General features: G+C 40.7%; 1 protein-coding gene across 2 annotated transcripts in view; it reads left to right on the forward strand.

Moving 5' to 3' along the window:
• The window catches only part of rassf3 (Ras association domain family member 3), a 57,456-nt gene extending 45,562 nt beyond the window's left edge, over window positions 1–11,894 (forward strand). For both annotated transcript variants that reach the window (XM_026923037.3, XM_026923038.3), the window contains exons 3-6: window positions 2,722–2,829; window positions 5,328–5,580; window positions 8,559–8,674; window positions 8,779–11,894. In XM_026923037.3, the coding sequence (XP_026778838.1) occupies window positions 2,722–2,829; window positions 5,328–5,580; window positions 8,559–8,674; window positions 8,779–8,928 (627 nt within the window). In that variant the 3' untranslated portion in view covers window positions 8,929–11,894. The remainder of the gene's footprint in view (window positions 1–2,721; window positions 2,830–5,327; window positions 5,581–8,558; window positions 8,675–8,778) is intronic.
• The last annotated feature ends 296 nt before the right edge of the window (window positions 11,895–12,190 follow it).

Genomic DNA, 12,190 nt, shown 5'->3' on the forward strand with positions numbered 1-12,190 from the left:
ACAATGGGAAGGACATACATGACCAACAGCATGACACACTCTAAGATTCAGCTAGTCACCAAGACAGCTCAACTATCTGTCAACACATAGTGGCTCAGCATATATCCCTTCTTTACTGATTAGTGCATGGATGCCACATGGCCTCTTTTTGGTGATAGCTGGAAGCAGACTGCAGTAATGCTTTTCTCGTTAAAGTAATGAGCTTTGTTGGAGGTCTATAGTTAAGTTTATGCTTGACAGATTGACCTTGAGGACTGCTAACGACTGTTTCTGTAATCTTCTAGTCCTTCTTCTTTACGCTGATTTCGGCATGTAGGCGAGGGAGGATTCGGCAACTCACAATGTGGGAGGCAGGGCTGCTTTTTTTGTGCCATTACCTCACTGACAGAGTGTTTGTTTTGCCTTAGTCACGCTTGGCCGTTCAGTACAGTCCAACTTAACCCTTTCCTTTTCATCTACGACCTCACACTTGTTCTGCTCACTATGCTTGTCAGAACTCAATTTGGTGAAAATGTCTCAGAGCAGGCATATGAGCTTATATCAAATAAAAGACAGATGCATGTGCCACAAAGAACCAGAGAATCAGAGAACTTCTGGCTGGGAGTGACCATAGTACTGTTTGTTAGATTAAATAATGTTTTGTAGAAATGCCTGCACTATCTTGGAGGTCTGACATCGAGCTAGACTGAGTTAATGTGACGCCAGACAGTTTACACAAACAGGGTTTTCCAGTCCAGCCCAAACAATGAGCCACCATAAGAGAGCCAACGGGACCCACATCCCAAAGCCCACCACATCAAGACAGTGGTGCTCTCTGTGTCGCTAGAGGGATTCTCCACAGCACACATTAATGGTGCATCCCACAGTTCGCATATACAAAGATTCAATACATTTAAAGCCACTGAAAGGCTTGTGGAGTATGTTTACATAGCTCTTTCCATCTTGTGTTTAACTTGACAAGGCTTTAAGGGGCATTTTGCTTATCATTTTAATCTCAACAGAAAGTGTGTGGTGTAGTTAATTGCCCTGCTGAGCTTGTGTGGTATTGGAATCCCTTCATTATGAAAGCTTGTGGGTTATAAATGTGTCTTTTCACTCTTGTTTGCCATTGCTTGCATGGAAACCAAGTTAATGTGGGTGAGATAAAAACTTTAAAGCTGAATTACATGTGTGAGAAGAGCTCTTCAGTTGATGTACTGATTTAGGCCTTGGAGGCTTTCCAGTCAGGAACATCAACATGGCTATTACCCAGACGATGACTAATATGATGCCTACGATCAAGTCACATGTAGACACCTTTGATTTAAATCCAGTTACGTGCATTGTTGAGACTTTAGACTCCAGGCACAGGTGATAGGGATGGATATCCTCCTGTCTTGGCACATGTCCCTGGGGCCCAAAATACACTTGGTCACATGACCCCTTTGGGGTGCACCAGAATAGCACCTGTCATTAGACTAATCCAGCTATGAATCACTCAGTTAGCAAGTGAGGTCAAGCTGAAGCTGTTCCAAGCTTCACATCCCTAAACAGTGAGAGTGCACCAGGCCTGCGCATTCCAGTGCTAACTACACATACATTTCCAAACCAAACTATTTTTACAACTTTGTATTCATGGCTGAGCACAGCATATGTGCTTAGACCACAAGGGCATAACCTTTTTCTCACTCTCAATATCAGTAATACAGCTACAGTGTACAAAAAAAAAAACCCTCCGAAAACTTCTGTTATTGCCGCTGGGACTTGGAGGGACTTTTGACCCTCACAGCAGAGGGAAGTATGTAGCATTTGAAACAGAGCCCAGCTCTAAGGCTGGTACAGTATTTAAACAGTATTCTACAGTGTGAAGGTCCTTGTGTGTCGATGTGTTGGCATTATTGCCTGAGAGAAGAACCTTACCTTATAAGGGGCTCCGTGCCTTCTGTGTTAAGCTGTGCTGCAGGCTTTCAAGCTTTGTTTTGAACAAGCCAGCTCGTGAAAGCAGACCTGCTCCTCTCTGCAATCTTATGACCATGTAAGACCAGAGTGCACTTGAAGCTGCTGACAATAACAGCCCATAGAGCGACAGTCCAAACGTGCTTAAGATCTTTTACTCAATATTCCAGCCTAATGTTTAGTTTGAGTAGTAGGACTTGAGGACCAGTGTAGTGGCCTGTTTCACAGAGTATGTTGCAATTCAACAGGCGTACAATGATCTATGCGTATACAGTTCAGGACTGTAATTGGCTCTTATGGAATGTATAGTGTTTTAAGCACACATGGCATGTTGGGATTAGGTGCTTTCCTACGATGCATGGGTGTAAATATTATTCTTACTTTTCGTCTTTCTCATGAGCATCGTTTAGTGCAGAACTCACTTTTTTTGTAGCAAGTCAGTCTTTGTTGAAGTTACACAACAGAATTTGGACAATGAGATGTTGCAACATTCTTTTTCCTTCAAGGGTGTTTGAATATTTTTGTAATGATTCTTCACTGGGTTGGGCGAATTTTCATCAGTTCTTACACTCTAGAACCAAGCAACTAGGGCTTGGTAATATGACAATATAATATGGATATTTTGATAAATTATGACTGAATTATGTCCTAATACACTTTTCTGATATATACAATTTGTGGATGTTTGTGGAAGTAACGTTTTATCCTCAGACACATTATTCTCAAGCTTATTTTGCCTGCTTTTTCTTGGTGTTGACTGTTTTTTTTTCTCTCTCTGTTGTTTAGGATGCTGAGAAGGAGAAAGATCTCCGGACTCATCTCAGTTATGAGGAGATCAGGCACAAGATCGAATTGTATAACGCAGCCACGCGAGACCACTTTAAAATGACACTGGTGAGTTTCTCCTCCCACGTATTGCTGTCTTCCACCTGTCCACTCTGTCCACCAACTGCCCATTATCCATTATTAACCACTTAACAAACAATCCTATACCTTTCCTGACCTCTCTTTAGATGCGCATATAATCAAAGCCAGGTTAAGATTAGCCCTAATGGAGGAGAGATTGTATTTCTGTGCAAACTGTGTGCTCGGGAAGTCTTCATACTTTTTATGGGTATGTGTATGGGGAGGATAATATTTCCGTTTACTCGCATAAACTCATTAGCCTGCTGCCCAGGTTTTAGTTAAAACTTAAAAGGTTAAATTGTAGTAGCTAATGTAATATAATAATGCGTTAACCTCTCCTAACAAAGTTTCCAATGTACGACGTTTTTTCACTCTCTACAAAAAGTCTGCAAGCTGTTGGCGAACAGTTTGGCTAGGAGATTTGGTCTTCTGTCCTTGCATGGCATGTAAAAGATACTATTCGAGTCTGGCTAGCTTGTTTATTTTCTGCTAACACGTTTATGCATGCAATTATGTGACAGCTTTGCACTGGACGTTATTTTGCTCAGTTTTGTCAATATTTCACATAGTTGTGCGTTTCTGATTCTGAAAAGATCATCTGTCATGGGGATGCACACTAATCAGTCCGCCCAGTAAAAATCTTTCCGCCGTCGACCAGATCACCTCGGCCGATGTGTGTATTGCAGCAGGCGGTGAGATATGGAACATGCGCTATAATTACAGCAATGATATGCGTCACATTGCCATGAAGCACATTACGTTTCAGCATACACAACAAATGAAGACGTTTGTTTTGAGAACGTCAGTAAGGTGTAGTAGGCGTATTAGGTGTAGTAGTAGGGTATTTTTACTGATTTGTCCACCCCTGACATAACAGCTCAACTGTAGTGTCTCTGTCTCCTCTGACAGAGACGTTACTCATGCTGCCGACCTTGTGTTTCTCCATTCAGCCTTGACTCTTTGTGTAATAATGATAAGGCCAGTGTGATGTCAGAGCCTCTGCTTTTGTTTGGGCTACCTGCTTGATGATTCACGTATAGATGACTACTGTACTGTTATGATGGCTGTTCATCATGGGATATCCTGCCTTAGAATAAGCTTTGCATAGACAGAGAGGAAGATCCTGCTTTAAATGCAGTTTCTGCTATGAACAGTACAGCATGCAGTACAATGTGCTAGTTTACAGAATGCTCCTCTGCTTTGTTTCTTTCTTTCATAAGTTTTCACGTCTTCCATATAACAAGTCACTTGCGTGCATGTGTGTGTGTGTGTGTGTGGGTGGTGGGGCAAATAGTGGAAGTGATGGTGTCAGGCCCCTATGTTTTGGCTAGTTAAGCACAACTCCTGCGTTCCTGTGGTGTATTTATTTTACAGTACACAAGCGAGTGGAGAACTGGGCCTGCCTCCTGACCTATAATTGCCCCCTTCTTGTCTTCCCCTTGGCACTAACATTTGGGCTAACAGACTTAGAGAGATTGTGTTGCCTGTAACCTGAGGTCCATCTGGACACGAGGAAATTAAATCGTTGCTCTTTGACTCATGGTATTATACATACAGAGAGTACAGGTTTGTGCATCTTTTGTGTTTGAAACACACAAACTCCAGTGTAACTTGCACTTACTGTCAGTATCACAGTGTTTCGGTGGTAGTAGGAATTTTATGCGTATACAAAGCTGGAGGTGACATTAAACCAAATCTGCTTGAAAGCTGTTGCAGTGAAAATCAGTCATCAAGCAACAGTTTTAAAGGAGAGTTTGACACTTTATGCTGACACGAAAAAATCGATTTCACAACAAATTTCAGTTTGTTTTAACATTAGGAGGAGACTACATACTTTTAGAAAAAATGGAAAATTGTTAAACTGGACAGTTATATATTCATTCATCTGTAGTAACCGCTTTATCCTGGTCGTGGTGGATAAGGAGACTATAAGGAGACTATAAGGAGACTATAAGGAGACTATAAGGAGACTAGGAACACTGGGTGTGAGGCACTGGGTGTGAGGCACTGGGTGTGAGGCACTGGGTGTGAGGCACTGGGTGTGAGGCAGGAACACACCCTGAATGCGACACCGGTCCGTCGCAGGGCATCATGCACACCAATTTACACACTCATTCTTACCTACGTGTAATTTCGGAGTAGCCTGAGAACCTTAAGCAGAACATGTGAAACCCTGCACAAACCATAACCTGAGCTCAGGATTGAACCTGAAATTCTTTCTAATTTAACACATTTCAGAAAAGAAGTTGAGTAAACATCATACTGTACTGATTTTGTCAACCTGGTGCTTTACTGTAGTAAACAAACGAAATACAGCAGTGAAATAGCGCTGTGTGTTTTTTCGGTTTGCTGTATCTATTCTTGCGACAGAAGTTCCTGGCCATGTTTTTCTAACAATGCATGTTTTCCCTGTTATTAGTCGTATTTATTATGTAGAAGCTACATTTAACCTTTTTTTTTTTTTTTTTTTCTCTCTCTGGTGCCAGAATCCTGACGGCTTGTACACAGGCTTCATAAAGGTGCAGCTGGAGCTGCGGCGGCCCATCACTGTGACGGGAGGAGTAGCAGGGATGCAGGCAGCGGAGGCGTTTTATTTACCGCACGGCTCTGTAAACACTCTGCACATCAGCAGCTCCAACACGGTACAGCAGGTGATCGAGGCTCTGCTGCGCAAGTTCACCGTGGCCGACAACCCAGCCAAGTTCGCCCTGTACAAACGCTTCCGCCGCGAGGACCATGGTGAGCCATGAGTGTGTGTGTGTATATGTACGTACATGGATGTGTGTATGTCCAGTAGTCAGTCCAGTAATGATCCTCATGCTGTGTGTGTGTGTGTGTGTGTTGCCAGGATGACAGGCATTCCACAGCAAGATCAGTCCAACAAACAAGCATGCATTTGAAGTGTGTATATTTATGGACTGTGTTGGCTCCTAGTGCCTTTGGGTAGTGTGGTTACTCCAAGTATATGATTTCTGCTTCATGTGCCAAGAATATCCAAATAGCACACACACGTACACACACACACACACACACACACACACACACACTCAGAGACCAGTTGTCCAGGCTAGATTGTTGACAGGTGGTACACTTGTTGCTGGCCTCTTTCCCCACATATACAGAATCCAGATCTCCAGGATTCTCTTTGCACACACACACACACACACACACACACACACACACACACACACACACACACACTGTCTAGTTCTGCAAGCTCCACCTGATTTCCAGACAGACCGATTTCCCTGGAACTCTTCTCCATCAGAAACCATTCCATCTGGCGTCTCTGTAATCAGGGCTTAGACGTCCTGCTGCTAAGAGCCTCCTCTGACGTCAAACACACTGCACACATGTCTCATGTGCTAAAGTACCTGTGTTAGTGAGTTACGTTCAGTCAGTATGCAGTCCTGTAATGGTGGTCCACCCCCACATACCAGGATATATGAATAGGTTTGAGTCCACATGTGCTCAGACACACAGCAGCCTGAGTAGACGAACACTTACTCTTCTTGCTTCAGTGCAGTGGGAGACCTTAAGCTCGGCTATTAAACGGAGCGAGTAAGGAGGAAGATTGAGCATACGAGGTTTTGCCAGAAGAGGGGAACTGTGCTGACGCTGCTGTCTGGATGTCTTAGACATGTCTTCCCTGCTGAGACAGGAATGTCTCAGAGCTCCTCTCCACTTCTCTCCCCTCTCTCTCTGAAATCCCCTCTAGCTGCAATCCAGGGGATGAGAACGTGGGTCGTAGTATGAGTATGTGGGGAACACACACACACAGCCATGCAACTGTGTGTTCCACTCGTCATTAAATGGCATGTGCTGAGACTGTGAGCTCTCTTAATTAAATGCCCCGTCTAGACTAACTAAGCAGCTTTGTGAAGAGCGATGAATTTTAATTTGGTCAGAAAGTTCTGCTACAGAGGGTTTTTTTTTGTTTTTTTTAACAGAGAACAGAGTGCCACTTATCTCAGCCCACATCACAGCGACAAAACGCAGCATGCAAAATGAAAATTATGACACACGTGTCACGACAGAGACACAGCAGCAGCACTGTGTATAGTCACTGTGTAACTGAATTGTAACTTAATGAAGCAGTTCTAAAACTGCAAACTTTTATTTCTTTTACAGTGGTGGAAATCGAAATCGCACCATTATGTACCAAGATTTAGTATATTATTACATTATATAATATATAATTATATGAATAATAACATGTTATTATAAGTTATTAAATTATATCATAAGTTATTATATTTATTATTAACTTCTTGTTTGACTGGTCACTTGGCTTGGATGAGTTTAATCCAAACCTCAGAAACAAAGTGTTGGAATATTCAGGAATAAAAAAAGCTATATAGCTCCAATAAATAGGCAGAAAAGTATTGTACGCAAATAAATAATGAGCCCAGGATTTAAATAGTTGGATGGTGTTTGTAAAATCTGTACTGTGAGGGAGGTTTGAGGATCTCTGTCTTAATGAAATACCTGCCGGTTATTTCTTGATAATTACACAAGTCCATTAGGTCCATGAAAGTGAAAGTACAGCCTGTTAACACAAGGTCAGAAAGCAAGAGACTCCTGTAGTTCACCTGCTTCTCATTAGATCAGACTGTTAGGACTTTTTTAAAACTACATCCCAATAAAAAAAAAACACCAAATAGTATGACTAACCTGTAAAAAACAAAACGGACAGGAACAAACTTTTGGTTTTGGTTTTCATGTTTTTAACTTCTAGAGGAAAAGGGAGCGGCCGCTCACGGTTTTAGAAAGTACCGTAATAGGCTTTAGATATCCTCAGTGGGGTTGGTCTGGCGTGATATGATTCGGTTTTTGATTGGTTTCTTTAATCTGGTGTCTGACCAACTCTCAGTGGAACCTTTAAGTATATTTTTTCTGTTATGTTTTTAGTTATTGTTTCATGATCTATTCCACAGCTGTCCTAAGCATTGACCCGCCTCATTTCCTTATCTGCTCCAGATTTACTGTTAAGTAATGTTAACATTGTTCAGAGGCAGTGTAGTGTTATATGAGTCCAGAGTATCACAACACACAACACAGTTTATTTCTTGGAAATTCAGAGGAATGATGTCATTACACCAGAAGAGTTCTTCCTTATTACGTGTCACGTGTTTTTATTTTCTCAGCGACTTTATTGGCTAACCATTGTTACCTGTACAATAGTGTTTGGGAGTGAGTGACTCGTCATTGCTGCCAAAGTAATCCTAGGTTTATAAGGATTACAAATTTTTGGCTTCCTCAGTTAAACATAATTGACGGTAATAATGGTGATTATAGAGACTTTTGGCTAGTAAGTCATTTTTTAAGTCATTTTTCCCTAACATTTGTTTTACCCATCTTTATCAGTAGTGCCACTAAAAAGCGCACGCATGTGTGTGTGTGTGTTATTGAATTAATGATGCACTCAGTTAATCGAAGGAGCAGTCTTAGAGGTGTATTTATGTGAAGGAAGATTAGCCTGTAATGTCCATGGTTAAAGAGAAGGCTATTTTTGCAATAAAGTTGCGATAATCGTTATTTTATTATCGAGCAACACAATCATCATGATAATCGTAACCCTTATCATGCAGCCCATGTGCTCTGTATTTCTTATTTGACTATAGATAATGGTTGGTTGTGTGTGTGTGTGTGTGTGTGTGTGTGTGTGTGTGTGTGTGTGTGTGTGTGTGTGTGTGTGTGTGTGTGTTTTCCCACAGTGTGTGTATGTAAGCTGTCAGAGGGAGAGCACCCTCTGCTCCTGCGTCTGCTGGCTGGGCCAAACCTGGACACACTCAGCTTCGTCCTCAGAGAGCAGCAGACAGGAGAAGTCATGGTGAGGCGTCACTCATGTTTCCTGCCCCGGAGCAGGTCAGTAGTGTAAGGAGCTGCTTGTTTGAACATGTCTATTGATCTGCACATCCTTCTCTCCCTCTGCAGTGGGACGCTTTCTCCATCCCCGAGCTGCACAACTTCCTGCGCATCCTGGATAAGGAGGAAGAGGACCAGGTCCGTGTGATAACTGCACGCTACAACATCTACCGAGAGAAGTTGGAGGAGGCACTCCGAGCGACTAGCAACCCTAATTAACAATGCTTTAAACACACACACATACACACAGAGAGAGAGAGAGAGAGAGAGAGAGAGTGGACTGGTGCCTCAGGAGGCACACAGAATGAACTATGAGGTGACACATCTCTCTCAGAAACTCTGACCTCCAGAGAACATGTGGCATTGCTCCTTTATGTGTGTCACGCTTTCCTAGAGTGCCATATTCCCATCTCACACACACTTTTTTTTTCCTGTTCAGTTACCTCGAACTTGTGAATGATGCAAGCTTGAGAATCTGTTCTGTTTGATTATTTTATTTAATTGATAGATACTGTGGTTTGTACATATTTTTTGTTTTTAATTTATGTGGGGAAGCTTTGTTCTTTTTTTTAATCTATATTTTAAGAGTCTTATTTTTAAGAGTCATAGCAACAATCCAAAGTTAATGAATAGAGAGAAAGGCAGTAACAGCTGACCTGCAAGTCTCATTTACCAAAGAATAAGTAAAGTTGACCTTGTTCAGATGGAAGTAGACCTGATGCAGATTTAGCTGATAGTCTAAGTGAGCATAAAATGGTTCTATTTTAATTTGGGCCAGTTCTACGTCAGCACTGTGAGGAACGCAGACAAGCTGCAGTACCAGTGTTAGTATTACCAGGCCTGTTGAATGACTCCTCATGACAGGAGACCAAACTGACAGTACATTTGCTAGTAAAGGAAGATTTTAGTGTTGGGAATCCAGACGGAAAGCACGATATGTAGAAATGTGATCATAAACTATAAGGAAAGATGAAGAAGGAAGACAGGAAGTAGGAAACGTCCAGTAAGAGGCATGAGAATGTCGAATGAGTGAAATTCTGGTCAATATGTTGGTTTTAAGCTAAGTTAGTTCAGAGCCTGCTGAAAAGACTTCTGAACTCCGAGAAGTTAGATCATGTTATCATTAGAGCAGAAGCAATTGCAGGAAGTTGACATATGGCGATAGAGGAAGTTGAACTGCATTTAGAGGAACTGTCATGTGCTGGTCTGGGAACAAACTTAATGAATACAGTGGATCCAGTCCTCACGCTGACCTCAAGGGCTTGACTTGTCTTTGTTAGTGCCAAACGTCGGTTTAAAACGGCTGGTCATTATGTATAATATCCTCTCGTTATCAGATCCTTTAAGAGAGATAAGCAACAGAAAGAACAAGGCGTGGGCTGTTTGGCAGTGGTCTTTGGGGGGGAAGGGATGTACCGTTGGTCCAGCTTTAAAAAGGCATTAAACTGAGTGAAGATTAAAGATGCATTCTGGAGGATGTTCTCACTCTGCCAAGCTGTAGGCTAAGCGACTGTATCGTATTTCAGCTGCAGCTGTTCGAGATCTCTGATTGATACTGTAAATCTGTGTTTGGGGGATAAGTTTTAATCACGAAGCCTTGATAATATACATAACAGAAGTGACAATCTGAACAGAGAGTTTGCATTATATACCTATATCTCTTTTTTAGACACTGTTTAATCGTACTGTAGTTCATTCTATGCAGAAATCAGCAGAAATGTGTCTTAAAGAGCAGACAATCTGTCCGCAGGCTGTGCTACTTTGTCTCGGTGAACATTTACACCATGTTAAAGTTTTTTAAATGATACTTGTGTATCAGTGGTTGATTTGTTTTGTTTTTATGTACCTATGCATATTTTATTAGAACATGTTTCTGCTAGTCTGCATTTTATTGTCTTGCAGTCTGTTCATGCATTGATTTAGTGGTGATGTGGGGACATCTTTTGGTCATCTGCTGTAATAGCACCTTTACTTCACAGTCCTTTTGCTCATCTGTTGGTTTTTTTTTCTTCTTACTTACTTTAAATGAACTTTTCTTTTGTTTATTTTTATAACCAAAGATACAGTGTAAAATTGCATATTTAACTTAAATTTTGAGTCTAGAGAATTTAGTGCCTGCTGCACTCACAGAGTTTGTATTTCTCTATATTATGGCCTGTGAGGTCGTGTCACCAGGGCTACACTTACTCCTAAACACTGGGTTAAATATTATTTTAGAATCAAATGTTTCATCATTGCAGGAGTTTTTCATCAATGAGACGTTGATGATGAGCAGTGCGGTGGCACTGTTATTCTGGAGTGATTAGGTTAAGCCTGGGCTCCTGTAATGTTAGTAGTAGTAGATACTAAAGCATTTTGGGCACTTTACATTGTAATTCAGGGAAGAGCTTTTATTTTTGTCAGCTTTGGATGCTTTTTTTTTTTTTTTTTTTTTTTTTTTTTTTAAATATAAATCTTCCTTTACTATACAACAGTAACTATATATTTTGTTCACTGAAAGCATAGGTGTGTCCCGTGGAAGTTTTCTCTCCAAACTTGATTTTTAAAGAGCAAACAAGCTTCAGTAGTTGAGTAGTTTTGTAGAGCAATACTGTGAACGTTCTAGCTGCCCAACTGCATCATGTTTTATTAACCTGTTCTTTAAAATCTCCACTAAGCGCTATGTGTATGTGTAGTACTACTAAAGAATGTCCTGTATAAATGCATGCATTATATTAATCCATGCATATCGGTTCTGGCTGTGAAGGACATCACAGGCCGGTGTTGCAGCACATGACTGTTGATTATAGAGGAAGACACTTGTCTTTTAAACTTTTAAAGTTTTCATTTGCTAAACCAGGATTCATGATAGAGAAATCGCAGTACCTTTTTTTGGCGACGTTTGCAGGTATGCCTTGTGATAGTCAAACATTTAAATGTCTATTTTTCACTGCATTGAATGGAATGTTGGGGGAATTTGAACATAAATCTCATAAATCTCATGACATTTCCTACTGGTCATTTCAGGCTTTCATCCAGTCTAAAAGTTAAACCTGATCACACCTGTTAAATGAACAGAGCCAGTCTATCCAGAGATGTTTTAAGATTTGCTAGGCTACTGTTAATGGAAATGGCTCAGAGAGATCAGAGCTGTGAGGTGGACTGTGCCAAATGCATATTGTCGTAATAAAGATGTTGTTTTGTGACGTGGTGGTTGATGCATAGCTTATTTTATTTTATAGTAGATGCTTCTAACTAGGAAAACATTAAAACCGAATAATAATAAAATTCAGAATAATTGTTATAATGCCAAAAATAATGCTAATACTGTAATTGTTTGATAAATTTAACAGTTGTACAATAACATTAATAGCTATAGCTTAAAAAAATAACAATTTTAAATAATTTTAAAATGTGTACGATCTTTTTTAATTTCATTAGTAAATTTCACAATAACAAAGATAATTAATAATATTAAACCACAAAAAAAAATATTAACGAT

Source organism: Pangasianodon hypophthalmus, chromosome 18 (genome assembly GCF_027358585.1).
Source record: "Pangasianodon hypophthalmus isolate fPanHyp1 chromosome 18, fPanHyp1.pri, whole genome shotgun sequence".
Lineage (NCBI taxonomy): Eukaryota > Metazoa > Chordata > Actinopteri > Siluriformes > Pangasiidae > Pangasianodon > Pangasianodon hypophthalmus.